Source organism: Oncorhynchus gorbuscha, linkage group LG03 (assembly GCF_021184085.1).
Source record: "Oncorhynchus gorbuscha isolate QuinsamMale2020 ecotype Even-year linkage group LG03, OgorEven_v1.0, whole genome shotgun sequence".
NCBI classification, from domain to species: Eukaryota; Metazoa; Chordata; class Actinopteri; order Salmoniformes; family Salmonidae; genus Oncorhynchus; species Oncorhynchus gorbuscha.
Genome location: NC_060175.1, coordinates 72,435,494 through 72,456,208, shown reverse-complemented (window position 1 = coordinate 72,456,208; position 20,715 = coordinate 72,435,494). Strand labels below are relative to the sequence as shown.

Sequence of the window (20,715 nt, the reverse complement as noted above, 5' to 3'; positions counted from 1 at the left end):
TTGAAATACGATGAAAAACACATGAATGTGAAGAATCCATTACAATAACAAGGATTTAAGAAACAAACTTTTAACTGGAAGGAAACTTCTTGGTAGGGAAAAAACAAATTTTAATAAATGTGGGTTTTGACACTCTTATGTAGGTGTCATAACCAGCCATAAAATAATGAAATATATCAAATCAAATGTTATTGGTCGCATAACCATGCTATTGCGGGTGCAGCGAAATGCTTGTGTTCCAAGTTCCAAAAGTGCAGTAAAATCTGACAATGCACACAAATCCAAAAGTAAAATAATGGAATTAAGAAATATATAAATATTAGGACAAGCAATGATCAATTAGCCTTTTAAAATGATCAACTTGGATTAGCTAACACAATGTGCCATTGGAACACAGGAGTGATGGTTGCTGATAATGGGCCTCTGTACGCCGATGTAGATATTCCATTAAAAATCTGTTGTTTCCAGCTACAATAGTCATTTACAACATTATGTCACGCCTTGGTCATTGTATCTTGTGTTTTTGTTATATGTTTGGGTAGGCCAGGGTGTGACATGGGTTTATATGTTGTATTTCGTATTGGGGTTTGTATTAATTGGGATTGTGTATGATTAGGGTTGTGTCTAGTTAGGCTTGGCTGCCTGAGGCGATTCCCAATTGGAGTCAGGTGATTCTCGTTGTCTCGGATTGGGAACCGTATTTAGGTAGCCTGAATGCGGTTGTATTTTGTGGGTGATTGTACCTGTCTCTGTGTTAGTCACCAGATAGGCTGTAATTAGTTCACGTTCCGTTTGTTGTTGCTTCTTCAGTTATTTCATGTACCGCATTTATCTTCATTAAAGTCATGAGTAACCTACACGCTGCATTTTGGTCTGACTCTCTTCATTCAACAGACTAACCACGTGACGAACGACGTTACACATTAACAATGTTTACACTGTATTCTGATCAATTTGATGTTATTTAAATGGACAAAAAGTGCTTTTCTTTCGACAACAAGGACATATTCTAAGTGACCCCAAGTGACAGTGTGTGTGTATATAATGTGAATAATTTAGCACGCCAAATTTTTCAGTTTTTGATTTGTTAAAAAAGTTTGAAATATCCAATAAATGCCGTTCCACTTCATGATTGTGTCCCACTTGTTGTTGATTCTTCACAAAAAATACAGTTTTATATCTTTATGTTTGAAGCCTGAAATGTGGCAAAAGGTCGCAAAGTTTAAGGGGGCCGAATACTTTCACAAGGCACTGTATATATATATACACACACATATACACACACACACACACACACACACAATGTATGTGTGTGTGATGGGATGTAGAGACATTATGGACAGTATGTGGATAGAATATTTTGTATAGCTGTATAATACGTAGTATAGAATAGTCTATACACAACAATAGCGGAATAGGATGGCATTGGCTAGGATACAGTATATACATATGAAATGAGGAAAGCGGTTTGTAAACATTATTAAAGTGAACAGTGATTCCATGTCTATGTGCATAGGGCAGCAGCCTCTAAGGTGCAGGGTTGAGTAGCAGGGTGGAAGCCAGCCTCTCAGTCCCAGGTTTGATGCACCTGTACTGACCTCGCCTAGCAGGGTGAACAGGCCATGCCTCGGGTGGTTGATGTCCTTGTTGATCTTTTTGGCCTTCCTGTGACATCGGGTGCTGTAGATGTCCTGGAGGGCAGGCAGTGTGCCGCCGGAGATGTGTTGGGCAGACCGCACCACCCTCTGGAGAGCTCTGCGGTTGTGGATGGTGCAGTTGCCGTACCAGTCGGTGATACAGCCCGACAGGATACTCTCAATGGTTCATCTGTAAAAGTTTGTTAGGGTCTTTGGTGCCAAGCCAAATATCTTCAGCCTCCTGAAGTTGAAGAGGATCTGTTGCGTCTTCTTCACTACGCTGTCTGTGTGGGTGGACCATTTCAGGTTGTCAGTGATGTGTACGCCGAGGAACTTGAAGCTTTACACCTCCACAGATGCTCCGTCGATGTGGATGGGGGGGCTCTCTCTGCTGTCCCCTGAAGTCCACGATCAGCTCCTTTGCTTTGTTGATGTAGAAGGAGAGGTTATTTTCCTGGCACCACTCTGCCAGGGCCCTCACCTTCTCCCTGTAAGCTGTCTCGCCATATGTTACAACAGGTGTAAATATATGGATCATGACAGTGTTAAGACCATATTATGACAGGTTATGACACGTTATGTCAGCGGGTTATGACATATTATGACATGATTATGACCGTGTTATAACACTGTGTGTCAAGTGTTACCAAATGTTTGAGTGCAAAAATATAGGCTTACAGGAGAAAATTGTGAATATTTTAAATAATAGTTCATTAGTATCTTTAATATGCTATTCAATAAGGGTTGAATTCTAACTTACTATTGACGTCAGTCCATTACATTGGAGGAAAAATGCAACATAAGCAAGTGGAACTTCGGATTGGCACTTACATCTCGGAGAGTCTCGTTCATTGCATCAGAGATACATGGAATAGAAGAATAGGACCACTGCGTTGGCCTTCACTGTACTAAAATAATATGTTAGCTCCATTCACAGGCCCAGGAAGGCCACTAGACTGATAAGTGCTGTAAAAAAAATAAACATCTTTGAATTGAGATGCATTGTATCTGTGGTTTCCCTTGACAGTGGCCCATAATTCAGTGCCAGGGTTTTATAGTTTAGTTGTTACTGGAATGGTTTAATCTATTCACAGTGTGTGCTGAACTGTGGACTGAGAGGGGTGGGGGGCCAAAGACAGGTAGCTGCTGGTTAATGGAGGGTGAAGAAGAAATGCCCTTAAAGTGTATGATTTTCTTTCCACCTCTGATCTGTTGGACTCTATCAATTCATAGAAATGCTGTTCGGTAAACATAGTAGCCTGGGTGCTTTTTGAGTTGAGCAGTTCAGAGTTTAGTAATACATTGACCATCACATCCCTCGGTTGACAGCACTGGCTAATTTAATCACATGCTGCATTGACTGAGTATTAATGACCCATGCATTCCTGGATAACTATAATATACACAGAAATAGTCATGACTGATTGACTTACCGTGATGCTTCTTGTACTTCTAGTAAAATAAAGGTTAAAAAAATAATAATAATAATTTAAAAATATATATATATTTTACAAGACACTTGTGACTTGTGATAACTGAAACCAAATCGCTTCCTTCCTATCTTGCTTTAAGCAAATTCTCCAACAGGCCCAGAGTAAACGGCCATGTAGACAGTAAACATAATATTGTTTTATTGCCCTCTCCAGGGGCTGGTTGCACCTTCAATGACCTACACCTGTGCGTAGTGTTATGCAAATGAGGACCTACAAAACAGAGTCTTTATTCCAGTAAAGGAAATATGTAATACTCCTAGACAAATCGGAGCGGTAAACAAAGCATAAAAACAATTCCACTCGTAATGAACAGACTGGAGATTGTTTGCTGACCGTAGCAGACTCAGACACCTGCTCACCACGCAGCATCTGAGGGAAACACGATACGACAGGGCGAGACAAAGACACAGCACGGTGAACAATATACAAGGATCCGAAAAAACAAGGGGAGAAATAGGGACTCTAATCAGGGGAAAAGATAGGGAACAGGTGTGGAAAGACTAAATGATTGATTAGGGGAATAGGAACAGCTGGGAGCAGGAACGGAACGATAGAGAGAAGAGAGAGAGGGAGGGAGAGAGAAAAAAAGGAACGAACCTAAAAAGACCAGCAGGGGGAAAACGAACAGAAGGGAAAGCAAAATGACAAGACAATATAAGACAAAACATGACACGTAGTAAGGTGTTAAAATGGGATTGTTCTTTCATGACATGCACAGAAAATAATATACATATTTTCAAAATGGTGAGTCTAGTGTTCATGTTTCATAAGCTCTACAGGCTTTTCGAGTTGCCTATGCTTGATTGCAAAATAATGTACTTGATTTATGCTACATAGCATGCTAAATGTGTCTGATCAGATATTAGCAAACAAATAGATGAGCTGCCCCCTCCACTTATTTGCCCAGGCTGAGATCAAATAACCAAATATACAGACGGAGATTCAGTGAAACAAAATCACATTGATTGATCATCAGACAAGTCAAGGTCTGGTTATAGCTTAGTCTACTACGCGAGGGAAGAGAAAAATAACCCACCTGTTCTTCTAGGCTAGCATAGGCTACATAGCTAGCTAACATGCTAGCTAAATGTTCTGAGAACACTGTTAGATTAGCAAACTAGACTAAAGATTATCACCATGAGCACTCATCTCAATTTGGCTAACATTTTCCCTGCCTAATTGTAACCAAATATCAAAACCTAGATTATGTGAGAAAAAAACAGACATTGATTGATTTATCATTTATCATGAGTCCCCACGCTTGTCTCAAAGAAGTGCGTTAACACTGTCCCAATCAGAACTATGCTGAAATTATAGTTGACCACACACGGCTATTGCTTTAAAGTATTTAAACGGTTGGATGAGTTTCAGTAACCATCAACCATAACTGTCCACTCACATGGGGGCACCAGCTACCTCTAGCAACCAATGGATAAAACAGCCTTCTTTCTCATTGGTGGCTGTGTGCGTTGATGCTTATCTTAGTTTCAGTCACACATTTTCCTGCCTCGCAACATATTTATGGGCAAACACACAAATTCCAGGTAAGATAAGGACGTTTATTAAAGGAATTTTACCTCTCTTACTGTACTTGACCCCTCCCTTCCACCCGCCTCCAAGCCCCCACACCTCAGCAACCAATAAATGACAGTGATACAGCAGTATTTGTATTCCAGTTACTAAATGACATGCGGGCTATGATAGCTGTTATCACTGGGACAAGGTTTTGCTAATGGGCCAGACCCATGTTACCGTAAACTGCCATGCGTAATCAAACAGATATTTTTCCATGAAGCAAGCGGATGTCTGATACACCATTTTCCATGCACCACCTGGTGATAAAACAACGTTGATTTAGGATGGATGTCTAGATTGTCTGTTTGACATAAAGCAATATGATGCATAATGCAACATTAAAACCTTTTACTGCATTGGGGTAAATCAGGGTCACACAGAGTGATTCTTGGTAGTCTTAAATACATCGACTTTGAAACAAAAGTATACAACTCTCACACATGGTTATGGGCTTAAAAAAGTAGACACCTGTATCATGTCAGATATAGATTTGAAATGTATTACATTTTGAATTTCACAATATTACACTTTATATACATCACAGAAGACTAAAATAACAAAACTGTTTGACAGAAATACTGGATTTTCATGGTTTAAAACACTTTAAAAAATGAATTATGAAAATATGAAAAATATTAATAACGTTCCGCCCATGAGGCCGCTTTTGGTCATCGTCTGCAGGAAAGGGCTACTGTGAGGTGGTGATGTAAGTTTGTAGCCAATGGTCCAAATAAAAATAAAAATGGCGCCTTTGAACAACGACTTGTCATCTAGTGTTTTGTGTGACTGTTCCAAATTGGAGCCAGTGTAAAGTAGGGGACGCAATGTAGATACACAAATGACTGGGTATTGCAATCAGCTTGTTAATGCATTCAATGAGGGAATTGTAGTGACAGTACATACCCATTCATATGGTATGCTGCACTGTGAATCTGACAGAACATACCATTATAGAACCCTTGATTTGGACTTTCCTGAGAGATGGCTCATACTATAGGCCTGAAGTGTGATCACAGTATATGGGAAGGCCCTGAGAACAGTAAGCTAGGCTGGGTGGTAACAACCTATCCCCCTCTCACACACACCCTGGACAGGATGTTTGTCTATCGCAGGGTCTCAGAGCAGAAGCAACATCTTATTTGATTTGAGAGTTTCAGTGTGTTTGTGCATGTGTGTGTTGGTGGGAGAGAGAGAGAGAGAGGCCATGAGCAGATGAGCTCCCACATTTTTCAGCATGTTTTTAAAAAATGGATAGAGTTAGACAAACTTGTATTTTTTTGGACAGGGACATATACAGGATGCTACCCTAAACAACAACCTTCACTCCAAACCTACAACCTGATTTTGGACAGAGTTTCCCTGGAATGCTTCCTACACCCAATGATTATTATTTCCAAGCTATACAGCAAATGCTCTGTCAAACAAACAGAAACCTGAAAACACCATCCAACCTGGAACTAAGTGAGTAATGCTTAGTCAACCGAATGGAGAGGCCTTAGAAGCACCCTCCCACTGTTCAGAGGTAATTAAAATACAATACCCTCTGTATGTAAAGAATAATATGACAAGAAGATAATACAAAATAAAGCTCCTTATGGGAAATCAAGAGACGTCTTTTGTTGCCTATAGTAAAAATGGGAACATTAGCAACCTTATCTTCTACACATACCATCCCCTGGCATGGCACAGTGCTATACTAACACACTACCCCTCTGTTAAGAGGCTAATATACATCTCTATAAGTCTGGTACAGTATTGGTACAGGGCAACCGCAAACAGTTTCAGCAGGACTTTCACCTAATCAAAGAAATAGCTCAGCAGGAGAAGCTCTCACCTGAGAAAGATACCCCCACCCCGAGCAGGTCAAACCAGACCTCTTCATTACATAACCCCACAGATGAGCAACCCCAAGCAGAAAGTCAACCTCCCAGCACAGAGTACTACTCCCTCATTGAAATTAAGGATAAATTCACCCAGCTGGAGGTAAGGCAGGTAGAGCTAGAACAGCAGGTGATTACCCTCCAGTCAGCACAGACTCAGACAAAAGTCCAGCACAACAACACCCCCTTAACTAAACCTTGAGAGCTGGAGGTAGAGAGAGACATACTTGAACTCTGGACTGTAGTGAGACAACATCTACAGGAGAAAGAGCAGGAGCAGGAGAAGAACAGAGCACTAGAGGAGAGGATCAGTATGCCGGAGGAGAGGGTGAAGGGGATGGTGTGTGACAGAAACCATCCATTAGAGAGGTGGCCACCCCCGCAGAGAATCCAGCAGAACAGCCCACCTGAGCTCCTGACAAAAGTCTCAACACCACAGCAGAACAGTCCACTCCAGACCCTGACCACGTCGACAACACAGCGGGACAGACAAATGAAGAACCCCAAGCCCAGGGGATCCCACCCCCTCTGAGCACCCCCCCTGTTAGCCACCCAGATAGCCCTCCTGACAACCCCCCCCCCCCCCACACCCACTGAGGACATACACAAGACACAGATTGGATTGGCCTCAAACAGAAAACCTTTTTCCCAAACACAGTGTCTAAACTCTGGTGTCCAAACACTCAGCGCACCCTAGACCTTCTGTCTGAGGACCAACTAGGTTCACCCAGCTACATAATAATACACACAGGCACAAACGACCTGAGAGCACAGCAGGAAAGGGTGGCCACAACACTCAAAGGAGTGGTTGAAAAGCTTCTTATACTTTCCCCAATGAACAAGTGGTTATCTTCACCTTGCTACCAGAAAAAGACTTCCACCCTGCTACCATACAGCAGGTAAAATGCAAGTATTTCCCATGACTGTGCCTCAAAACCAAATGTTTATCTGGCCCACCACTCCACCCTGGACTTTATGACCAGGTCCAGCTATACAAGGAGGCAGTGCCCACCTTCGCCTGGACCAAAAAGGACATTGCCCTCAACCGAAGCCCCAACATTTCACACAGGAGCAACAGATCAATAGACGCCCAGACCAGCGAGACACCTGTGGGACTCCCCCGGACCTACACATAGAGGACCCACCGCGATTGGACCTACATCCAGACCAAAACACCAGCCACATCCACACCCCCATCAATCAACACCCCCCCCCCCCCCAAACTACCAGGTGTGAAACAGGGAAGGGACTCAAGGGGTATGCTAATTTGATGTAGAGCAGACCTAACTATCTCTATTAAATTATTCAAAACAGGAACATTTGACATGTGGCTAGAAATTCGAAAGGAAATTATCTTAACAGAGAAAAATGTCCTCCTGTGTGCTACCTATATCCCCCCACACTTCAATGAAAACAGCTTCTCCATCCTGGAGGGGGAAATCAATCATTTCCAGGCCCAAGGACATGTACTAGTCTGTGGCGACCTAAATGCCAGAACCGGACAAGAACCTGACCCCCTCAACACACAGGGGGACAAACACCTGCTTGGAGGTGACAGCATTCCCTCCCCCATATGCCCCCCTAGGCACAAGTATGACAACATAACCAACAAAAATGGGTCAAAACTCCTGCAGTTCTGTCGCACGCTGCGTATGTACATAGTCAGTGGTAGAATTTGAGGAGACTCTTATGGTAGGTACACCCATAGCTCATCTCTTGGCAGTAGTACTGTAGACTACTTTATCACTGACCTCAACCCTGAGTCTCTCAGAGCGTTCACAGTCAGCCCACTGACACCCCTATCAGATTACAGCAAAATCACAGTCTACTTGAACAGAGCAATACTCACTCTTGAGGCATCAAAGCCAAAGGAACTGAGTAATATTAAGAAATGCTATAGATGGAAGGAATGTAGTGTGGAATCCTACCAAAAAACAATTAGGCAACAACAAATTCCTTTTAGACAACTTACTGGACAAAATGTTCCACTGTAATAGTAAAGGTGCAAACTTGGCAGTAGAAAATCTAAACAGTATATTTGACCTGTATATTTGACAGACGCCTTACAAGTCCTCAACTGGTAGCTGTATTCAAGAGTACCTGCAAAACCCCAGTCTCAACGTCAACAGTGAAGAGGAGACTCCAGGATGCTGGCCTTCTAGGCAGAGTTCCTCTGTCTAGTGTCTGTCTTCTTCTGTGTTCATTTTCATTGGCCAGTCTGAGATATGTCTTTTTCTTTGCGACTCTACCTAGAAGGCCAACATCCCAGAGTCGCTTCTTCACTGTTGACGTTGAGACTGGTGTTTTGCGAGTACTATTTAATGAAGCTGCCAGTTGATGACTTGTGAGGCTTCTATTTCTCAAACAAGACACGAATGTACTTGTCCTCTTGCTCAGTTGTGCACCGGGGCCTCCCACTCTTCTTTTTATTCTGGTTAGAGCCAGTTTACGCTGTTCTTTGAAGGGAGTAGTTCACAATGTTGTCTGAGATCTTCAGTTGCTTGGCAATGTCTCGCATGGAATAGCCTTCATTTCTCAGAACAAGAATAGACTGACGAGTTTCAGAAGAAAGGTCTTTGTTTCTGGCCATTTTGAGTCAGTAATCGAACCCACAAATGCTGATGCTCCCAGATACTAAACTAGTCTAACGAAGGACAGTTTTATTGCTTCTTTAATCAGGACAACAGTTTTCAGCTGTGCTAACATAATTGTAAAAGGGTTTTCTAATGATCAATTAGCCCTTTAAAATGATAAACTTGGATTAGTGTGCCATTGGAACACAGGAGTGATGGTTGCTGATAATGGGCCTCTATCTACATACAGTTGAAGTCGGAAGTTTACATACACTTAGGTTGGAGTCATTAAAACTCATTTTTCAACCACTCCATGAATTTCTTGTTAACTGTCAGGATCGTCGTAATAACATTTGGACCAAGGCGCAGCGGGATATGGGCTCCACATATTTTTATTAGTGAAACGCAAAAAAAACAATAAAGAGCAAATTACACATGAAGCTATGGAGTGCTCACAGGCAACTACACATTAACAAGATCCCACAGAAAAACAATGGGGAAATGGCTGCCTAAATTTGATCCCCAATCAGAGACCACGCTAAACAGCTGCCTCTGATTGGGAACCATACCAGGCCAACATAGAAATAAAACAACCTAGATTACCCACCCTAGTCACACCCCGACCTAACCAAAATAGAAAATAAAAAGGCTTTATATGGTCAGGGCGAGACATTAACAAACTACAGTTCTGTCAATTCGGTTAAGACATCTAGTTTGTTCATGACACAAATAAGTTTTCCCACAATTGTTTACAGACAGATTATTTCACTCATAATTCACTGTATCACAATTCCAGTGGGTCAGAAGTTTACATACACTAAGTTGACTGTGCCTTTAAACAGCTTGGATAATTCCATAAAATGATGTCATGGGTTTAGAATCTTCGGATAGGCTCATTTACATAATTTGAGTCAATTGGAGGTGTACCTGTGGATGCATTTCAAGGCCTACTTTCAAACTCAGTGCCTCTTTGCTTGACATCATGGGAAAATCAATAGAAATCAGCCAAGACCTCAGAAAAACATTGTAGACTTCCACGAGTCTGGTTCATCCGTGGGAGCAATTTACAAACACCTGAAGGTACCACGTTCATCTGTACAAACAAGAGTAGGCAAGTATAAACACCATGGGACCACGCAGCCGTCATACCGCTCAGGAAGGAGACACATTCTGTCTCCTAGAGATTTTTTATATTTTTTATTTTACCTTTATTTTACGAGGCAGGTCAGTTAAGAACAAATTCTTATTTTCAATGACTGCCTAGGAACAGTGGGTTAACTGCCTGTTCAGGGGCAGAACGACAGATTTGTACCTTGTCAGCTCGGGGATTTGAACTCGCAACCTTCCGGTTACTAGTCCAACGCTCTAACCACTAGGCTACCCTGCCGCCCAATGAATGTACTTTGGTGCGAAAAGTGCAAATCAATCCCAGAACAACAGCAAAGGACCTTGCGAAAATGCTGGAGGAAACAGGCACAAAAGTATCTATATCCACAGTAAAACGAGTCCAATATCGACATAACCTGAAAGGCTGCTCAGCAAGGAAAAAGCCACTGCTCCAAAACCGCCATAAAAAAGCCAGACTACGGTTTGCAACTGCACATGGGGACAAAGATCGTACTTTTTGGGGAAATGTCCTCTCGTCTGTTGAAACAAAAATATAACTATTTGGCCGTAATGACCATCGTTATGTTTGGAGGAAAAAGGGGGAGGCTTGCAAGCCAAAGAACACCATCCCAACCGTGAAGCACAGGGGTGGCAACATCATGTTGTGGGGGTGCTTTGCTGCAGGACTGGTGCACTTCACAAAATAAATGGCGTCATGTGAAAGGAAAATTATGTGGATATATTGAAGCAACATCTCAAGACCAGCCTGGAATATAAAGCTTGGTCGCAAATGGGTCTTCAAAATGGACAATCACCCCAAGCAAGTTGGCAAAATGGCCTAAGGACAACAAAGTCAAGGTATTGGAGTGGCTTTCGCAAAGCCCTGACCTCAATCCTATAGAAAATTTGTGGGCAGAACTGAAAAAGTGTGTGCGAGCAAGGAGGCACACAAACCTGACTCAGTTACACCAGCTCTGTCAGGAGGAATGGGCCAAAATTGACCCAACTTATTGTGGGAAGCTTGTGGAAGGCTACCCAAAGAGTTTGAACCAAGTGAAACAATTTAAAGGCAATGCTACCAAATACTAATTGTGTGTATGTAAACTTCTGACCCACTGGGAATGTGATGAAAGAAATAAAAGCTGAAATAAATCATTCTCTCTACTATTATTCTGACATTTCACATTCTTAAAATAGTCATGATCCTAACTGACCTAAGACAGGGAATTCATACTAGGATTAAATGTCAGGAATTGTGAAAAACTGATGTATTTGTCTAAGGTGTATGTTAACTTCCGACTTCAACTGTAGGTGTACAGTACATAAAACAACCAGCCATTTCCAGCTACAATAGTCATTTACAACATTAACAATGTCTACACTGTATTTCTGATCAATTTGATGTTATTTTAATGGACAGAAAAAATGCTTTTCTTTCAAAAACAAGGAGATTTCTAAGTGACCCTAAACTTTTGAACGGCAGTGTGTTTCCCATGCCAATAAAGCCTCTTGAATTGATTTGAATTGAATTGAATTGAATTGAGAGAGAGAGAGAGAGAGAGAGAGAGAGAGAGAGAGAGAGAGAGAGAGAGAGAGAGAGAGAGAGAGAGAGAGAGAGAGAGAGAGAGAGAGAGAGAGAGAGAGAGAGAGAGAGAGAGAGAGAGAGAGTAACGAAAGGGAAGGCAAGGTAGCGCGCCAATAATGTTAGTTTCACTCCTTATGGAGGCTCCTCAGCCTATCCCCTCCCCTACCTGCCCCCCCTCCTCTGACACTCCCTCAAGTCCACCTTATTGTTCCCTGCATATCAATGTCATTACATTGATTTGAAAAGGGAGTCGGCAGAGCAGGGAAAGTGAGTCGACCAATGGACACAGTGAGAGAAGGACCTCCAGGCTAATACTAACGCTAACCCTTGTGTTACTTTGAAGGCTTTGTGAGCACACCTGCAGCAGCTTGACTTCCACTCGTTTAGCCTATCTAGCGTAGCATCCAAGGACCAGGGAGCACTGTATAGTGATCCCCATAGCTCACACCTCCTCCGTGGTACCCCCCCCCCCCTAGCTTTTCATGAAGATGTGTTTTAGTCTACAGAAGGCTGGACCAAATACACTGTAATACACTACAAAGAGAGAGAGAGGGGATAATCTGGCAGAATCATCATTAAACCGGTAAGAACAAACTTTTTCAGGAATTGTATAACTGTTGTTGAGTATAGTACAAACAATGCTATGGGTGATATTTTAACAGCAATACTGGGAAGTGGTACCATGAAATAAACATGTGAGATTGTCACAACTGGTAAATACAGGATCAAAACAGGATAAAGACACGATAAGAGTTGTAGGATGTGTTTTTTTACGTGGGTCAATTAACTTCATATTAGACGGTGCAAGTATTAAGCAGAGCAGTATGCCGTTGCACACCTCACGTTTCTGAGGATCAAGTTACGTGTACTTTACAATTGGAGAACAGGTAGAGCAGCAATGGAAGAGAGGCAGTTTAACTGTCTACTCTATATGCTTCAACAGATGACGTCACAATAAACCCGGCTGAAGAACACAACGGCCACGCTAGTCAGTTGAAAACACCGTCTGCTGCCCTAAAAAGTCAACATAACTCTACTGGCTTTGTTTCATAGTATCATCGTAACATAATGTTCTTACCTTACCATTTAAAAAAGAGAGACCTGGTAACACTTTAAAATAGCTATCATATATAAGCACTGAAACTATTTATATACTGTTAATAAACAAGTATTTAATTATTTGTAAACATTAACATACAATGCCTTCAGAAAGTATTCACACCCCTTGACTTTTTCCACATTTTGTTGTGTTACTGCCTGAATTTAAAATGTACTAACTTGAGATTTGGTGCCACTGATCTACACACAATATCCCAAAATGTCAACGTGGAATTTTGTTTTTAGAAATTAATAAAACATTAAAAGACAAAATGTCTTGAGTCAATAAGTATTCAACCCCTTTGTTATGGCAAGACTAAATAAGTTCAGGAGTACAAATTTGTTTAAAAAGACACATAATAAGTTGCATTGACTCACTCTGTGTGCAATAATAGTGTTTAACATTATTTTTGAATGATTACCTCAATTCTGTACCCCACACATACAGATAATTGTAAGGTCCCTCAGTCGAATAGTGATTTTCAAGCACAGATTCAACCAAAAAGACCAGGGAGATTTTCCAATGCCTCGCAAAGAAGGGCACCTATTGGTACATGGGTAAACATTAAAACAGACATTGAATATCCCTTGGGGCATGGTGAAGTTACTAATTACACTTTGGATTGTGTATCAGTACACCCAGTAACAAAGATACAGCGTCCTTCCTAACTCAGTTGCCAGAGAGGAAGGAAACCGCTCAAGGATTTCACCATGAGGCCAATTTTAAAACAGTTACATCGTATAATGGCTGTGATTGGAGAAAACTGAGGATGGAACATTGTAGTTGCTCCACAATACTAACCTAAATGACAGAGTGAAAAGAAGGACGTCTGTACAGAATAAGAATATTCCCCAAAATGCATCCTGTTTGCAGTAAGGCACTAAAGTATTACAGAAAAAAAACTGGCTAAGAAATGTAACTTTTTGCCCTGAATACAAATCAAATCAAATTTATTTATATAGCCCTTCGTACATCAGCTGATATCTCAAAGTGCTGTACAGAAACCCAGCCTAAAACCCCAAACAGCAAACAATGCAGGTGTAAAAGCACGGTGGCTAGGAAAAACTCCCTAGAAAGGCCAAAACCTAGGAAGAAACCTAGAGAGGAACCGGGCTATGTGGGGTGGCCAGTCCTCTTCTGGCTGTGCCGGGTAGAGATTATAACAGAACATGACCAAGATGTTCAAATGTTCATAAATGACCAGCATGGTCAAATAATAATAAGGCAGAACAGTTGAAACTGGAGCAGCAGCACAGTCAGGTGGACTGGGGACAGCAAGGAGCCATCATGTCAGGTAGTCCTGGGGCACGGTCCTAGGGCTCAGGTCCTCCGAGAGAGAGAAAGAAAGAGAGAATTAGAGAGAGCATATGTGGGGTGGCCAGTCCTCTTCTGGCTGTGCCGGGTGGAGATTATAACAGAACGTGGCCAAGATGTTCAAATGTTCATAAATGACCAGCATGGTTGAATAATAGTAAGGCAGAACAGTTGAAACTGGAGCAGGAGCATGGCCAGGTGGACTGGGGACAGCAAGGAGTCCTCATGTCAGGTAGTCCTGGGACATGGTCCTAGGGCCCAGGCCAGTTGAAACTGGAGCAGCAGCATGGCCAGGTGGACTGGGGACAGCAAGGAGTCATCATGTCAGGTAGTCCTGGGGCATGGTTCTAGGGCTCAGGTCCTCCGAGAGAGAGAAAGAAAGAGAGAAGGAGAGAATTAGAGAACGCACACTTAGATTTACACAGGACACCGAATAGGACAGGAGAAGTACTCCAGATAAACAAACTGACCCTAGCCCCCGACACATAAACTACTGCAGCATAAATACTGGAGGCTGAGACAGGAGGGGTCAGGAGACACTGTGGCCCCATCCGAGGACACCCCGGACAGGGCCAAACAGGAAGGATATAACCCCACCCACTTTGCCAAAGCACAGCCCCCACACCACTAGAGGGAAATCTTCAACCACCAACTTACCATCCTGAGACAAGGCCGAGTATAGCCCACAAAGATCTCCGACACGGTACAACCCAAGGGGGGAACCCAGACAGGCCGACCACAACAGTGAATCTACCCCCCAGGTGACGCATCCCCCCAGGGACGGCACGAGAGAGCCCCAGCAAGCCAGTGACTCAGCCCCGTAACAGGGTTAGAGGCAGAGAATCCCAGTGGAAAAAGGGGAACCGGCCAGGCAGAGACAGCAAGGGCGGTTCGTTGCTCCAGAGCCTTTCCGTTCACCTTCCCACTCCTGGGCCAGACTACACTCAATCATATGACCCACTGAAGAGATGAGTCTTCAGTAAAGACTTAAAGGTTGAGACCGAGTTTGCGTCTCTGACATGGGTAGGCAGACCGTTCCATAAAAATGGAGCTCTATAGGAGAAAGCCCTGCCTCCAGCTGTTTGCTTAGAAATTCTAGGGACAATTAGGAGGCCTGCGTCTTGTGACCGTAGCGTACGTATAGGTATGTACGGCAGGACCAGCATTATGCTTATGAAAAATCCTACACAACACTGAGTACCACTTTTGTGGCTATCTCATGTTATGGATATGCTCGTCACCGGCAAGGACTGGAGAGTGTTTTTTAGGATAAAAATAATTGGAATAGAGCTAAGCACAGGCATGATCCCAGAGGAAAACCTGGTTCAGTCTGCTTTCCGCCAGACACTAACAGATGAATTCACCTTTCAGCAGGACAATAACCTAAAATTCAAGAACAAATATACAATGGAGTTGCTTACCAAGACGACATTGAATGTTCCTGAGTGGCAGAGTTACAGTTTTGAATCGTCTTGAAAATCCATGGCGAGACTTGAAAATGGCTGTCTGTCAATGATCAACAACCAATTTGTGCTTAAATAATTTAGAAAATAATAAAATGGGCAGATATTGTACAATCCAGGTGTGCAAAGCTCTTAGAGACTTAACATTACCCAGAAAGACTCACAGCTAAATCGCTGCCAAAGGGGATTCTAACATGTATTGACTCAAGGGGTTGAATACTTATCTAATCAAGATATGTTTTATTTTTCATTCATCTTTAAAAAACAACATTAGAGTATTTTATGTAAAAAAAGACTAAATCCATTTGAATCCCAATTTGTAACACAATAAAATGTGTAAAAAGGTCAAGGTGTGTGAATACATTCTGATGGCACTGTATAATGGGTTATTCATGTAAGTTATTTTACAATGTTCCCAAAAACTTTAAACAAGCTAAGATTCCACTCTAAAACACACTCATTTCAAAATATCTCAACTCAAGCAGCATGTATAGATTTGGAGGCAGTGACATAACCAGGTCAGTCGGCTAAGCTGGCGATAGCTGATAGCTAAAGCGGGTCATGTAGATAGTGACAGGGAGAGTAGGGAGCACTAGTGTTCAAGGCAAAACAAAGGCTCTTCTGCCTCATGCTCCTATGGTAGACAATAAGGTTCCGACTTGCCTGACAGAAATTAGGTTAATGACTAACTGTCATTTGTCCCGCACACTAAAATGTGGCCCTAAGCACCTGATCTATAGTCAGTGTTGTGGTTTGTTGACTGTTAAATAAACCTGATTGTTCCAGTTAAGTGTTAGGGAGGGTAAGCTGATCCTAGCTCTGTGCTTTGTTGGTAACCTATACCTGAATTGCAAACAGTGGATTGGGGATCGTGGTAGGACTCAGTTAAAAGTGGTTTAAACAAGTTTAATTGACAAGAAATACATTTTTATCAGCTCCATTAAAGTGAAGGTTGGAATGAAATCCATAGACCACAGACAAGCTGGAGATATTCTCACTAGGTCCACTTAGTGATTGTTGTCCATATTTCCCAATGTCAGAGCAGTTGCTACATTGTAGTTTGCGGAGGAGGTTGGGGTGGTCCACCGAGACCTCTATTTGAGGGCCTTAAATTGTTACGGTCTGTGACATGGTGGTGAGAGAGAGAGAGAGCGAGAGAGAGAGGAGGCCTGGGCAGAGGCTGGTCCTGCAGGAATGCCAAGGGTAGATGGAGCGATGAGAGGAGAAGGAGAACAAGCAGGCACATTGTGTCAGCCGGCTGGCAGAGCTGGGGCCAGACAGAGAGAGATAGGGGTAGGGCTGCCCCCGCAGGGCACGGCGAGGGGAACACCTGCAACTCAACCACCCCCCATGTCCCACACCGCCCCCTCATCACAGTTCTCACCTGTCCTGTACCTACTAGCTACCTACCTATCCTAAAGGAACACAAGTGTCAATCACACTCAAACCAATACCAGACATGCCATTTGTCAGGCATACATAGTTACAGCTATTCTGACTGCTTCTATACAACAGTAATCCAATCATGTTTTTTTAACACTTATCCCATACCCATGTATCTATGATAACAACCCCCCCCCCCCCCCCCCCCCCCCCCGAGACTGACAGCTGGCTGGGTGACTTAGAGGTTCTGGCCAGAGGGAGGTTTCTGTCATGGGTGCTCATGCTGACGTCTGTGAGAACAGGGAGTAACAAAGCACTCTGTGTCTGTCCCTAGTACTGCCTGATGAGAGTCCCACATAACCATTCCCCCGTCACTAGAAAGATGCTTTCAACAGCTGGGGCCTCGTTCAGCCGGTGCACAATGTTTGTGGAACGCTCAGATGCGCTTGTTTTAGATGTGTTAAACTGTTTGGATCATAAAAATCATTGTGCCGCCTTATTTATAGACCTTCCCAAGGCCTTCGACACCGTTGACCACCACATTCTCATTTAAAGGCGGACTGAAATAGGCCTGGATCAGGCGTCTTGTGAGTGGTTTGAAAATGATCTGTCAGACAGGACTCAATGTGTGATCTCTGATGGTTTTAGCTCTAGTTTCCTGGATATTACAAAAACTGTACCGCAGTGGTCAGTCGTGGGGCCTGTTCTCTTTACTATTAATGAAAATAATATTCGGTCCATCTGTTAAAATTTGTAATATGAATCTGTATGCAGATGACAAGGTTATTGGCCATTGCTCCAAGTGTTGATCAGGCTGTTAGAGCTGCAATCTGACTATTTTACCGAGAGCCCTGGTTGGTTTAAAACTTGTACTTAATGTGGGCAAGACTAAATGCATGTTGTTCTCTAGTTCTCGCAAGAATGTTTCAGATGGACTACATATTTATTCATTGGATGGTTCTCCCATTGATAGGTTCCCACCTACAAGTATCTGGGAATTTGGATTGACAAAGACCATGTTTTTTTTTTAAACATATGGATGAGCTAGTTAAAAAGCTATGATTTAAAGTGGCCTTTTTTGGAAATAGACCTTACCTCTCCCTAAATAATAGGAAGCAGATTGTACAGTCAACTTTCCTGCCAGTTCTTGATTATGGTGACACCATTTACCAGATTGCAGCAGCCACTACTCCTAAACCTTTGGATGCCGTCTACCACAGCGCCGTTCGTTTTATCCCTGGGGACAGGTTTAATACTCACCACTGCATCCTGTATCAAAAGTTTGGCTGGTCTTCATTAAAGTCATGTAGATCAATTGATTACTCAATTTTTCCTTTACAAAGCCCTACTACACGAGTTTCAACTTACCTAAACCTAAAAGAATGAGCGACCCAACCCACTCGCAGGATTGGTTAACTCTTGAGGTCCCTCTGGTCTCAACCAATTTAAAATCCTCCTTTAGTTTTAGTGCCCCCCCCCCATTGTTGGAATAACCTACAAAATGGATTCCCTGGTGCCGCTAGGGCAGTTTAAGACTCTGGTATTGAATGAATTCATTGAGGATTGCAGTTGTTTCGATAGATTGTAGGGCTTTAATTGTTGAAATTGTGGTGTTGAGGTTGTGGTTATTTTTTTATTCTTCTTGTTTTAATTATAATGTAAATTGTTCTTCCTGTTGTGAGAAAAAAAACTTGTACTCAGGGCACCGTTGGGAATCAGACCGTGGTCTCCATTGGGCTACCCTGAAGAAAAAAATTCTGATATAGGTTTCCAGGTCACCCCTTGTAAAAGAGGTATCTTAATTCAAGGGTCGTTCCTGGTTAAACAAAAGTGATAGAAAATATAGAAATATATTATGTGGAACAAAGAAGCCTCTGACATGTAGAATGAGGAATCGTGTCAGTTCTATTAATGCCATTAATGACAACGTTTCCCTGATGAACGTGGCCCAGGGAATGCAAGAGGTTGCTCAGGGACTTCAGTGGGTTTAGTGAATGGATGTCAATCAGCCCCATACTGGATAAAGTAGAGTAAGCAAGAAATGTATTGTAGATGGCATGGTCTGATATTAAAAGCAAAAAAATACATTTAAATTATAGACATATCTATATTCCACCAAATGCTGAATTATTTGTGACTACTGTGTAACCTCTATAATAGTTCAGAATGTAATCGTATTCTGAAGAGAATAACATAATGGTATTGCAACTCCGCCTGCCTGGGGTCATAAACCTTAAACCTACTGTATTTTATAATATGCACTTGACACAAAAATCACAAAAATCCTGTGAACAGTTTGGGATTATGTCCACACTGCATGATTTTAAAAATAGATTTTACTCACCATCTGAGCACGTTATTAAGAGATAATCTGCATTTCCATTCATTCTCAGATAATCCACACCAAGTACAAAGAAGAGAAAGGGGGACAACGACTAAAGGAAGCGGGAAAAGGATACAGAACATCCCTTCAAAATGGCGCAGATCCCTCAGGTGTGGCACACCCAGGAAGTGAAAGTGGACCTGGATATAATGGGGGCTGTTGGCATCCAACCCGAGTGCTCCATCTGCTTCAACACCTACGACAACGTCTTCAAGACGCCCAAGCTGCTGGACTGTGCCCACACCTTCTGCCTTGAGTGTCTGTCACGTCTCATGGCCATTTCACTGGGAGAGCAGGAAGGAGGAGGCAGCAGCAAGATCCTGTGTCCCTTCTGCCGCCATCCCACCCTCCTGACCAAGGAGGGTCCCCCGGCCCTGGCCACCAGCAGCGAGGTACTGTGTAAGCTGCCCAGCAACCAGCAGCACGAGGAGCCTGTGTGGCTAGACGGAGAGAAGCTGTGCTACAAACGGGCCTTGGAGGCCAGCCCCGAGGCCTCTAGCTCCACCTCGACCTTCTGCATCTGCATCAACATAGGGGCCAGCAAAGCAGCCGAAGTTCCGGCTCAGACACGCCCCCACAACACGGCCTTTATGAGGCGTCTGACCAGCTGTAGGCGGCTGCTGCTCTTCATGGTGCTGATGGTGCTGCTAGTGGTCATCGTGCTGTGGCCCCTGCAGTGCATCGTCACCACAGGCAACATGTACTGCATGCCTCGCCCTGTGGGCCCAATACAAGGCTCCATCACCACCACTGCTACCCCATTCACCAGCATAAACCATTCCACAAGGGGAGCCTTTCATTAAAATACATGTATGTAGTATGCCAGATTCCACCGCTGCCACATTCTCCTTCAGCTCCACTAAAGGGTATCCAGCCACAGCCCCCCCCCCCCCCCCCCCCCCCCCCGGATATAGACTGGATAGAGAACACAACTGTGAGAAACTCTGCACACCAGTTGTTTTAGCAATTGATATTGGCATCCTCAGCATCATTATTCTGACAAGGAAGTTAGAAATTCATACATGAATTCCAATTCTTGCACTTTGATTAACTGATTTTCCTTTCTTTTTTCTTTATAACGTTATTTTGCTGTACAAATATAATATGTGGATGAAATGTGTTGTAATATTCAGACACAGACCATCTGGGTGAAATTTATTCATATCTACATTATCAGATCGGATGGCCACAGTGCAATCCCAACTCAAAATGTTCCATTTTTA

At 42.9% G+C, this 20,715-nt stretch overlaps 1 protein-coding gene across 1 annotated transcript; it reads left to right on the top strand.

Moving 5' to 3' along the window:
• Positions 1-12,068: 12,068 nt before the first annotated feature.
• LOC124031855 (RING finger protein 223-like) lies at positions 12,069-20,385 on the top strand. Its single transcript, XM_046343622.1, has 2 exons — positions 12,069-12,433; positions 19,503-20,385. Exon 2 carries the CDS (start codon positions 19,585-19,587, stop codon positions 20,293-20,295), a length of 711 nt encoding a protein of 236 aa, XP_046199578.1. The 5' UTR covers positions 12,069-12,433; positions 19,503-19,584; the 3' UTR covers positions 20,296-20,385.
• Positions 20,386-20,715: the final 330 nt, after the last annotated feature.

Excerpts from the sequence above, each read along its gene's own strand:
- LOC124031855 (XM_046343622.1), top strand. The coding sequence starts at position 19,585 with ATGGCGCAGATCCCTCAGGTGTGGCACACCCAGGAAGTGAAAGTGGAC.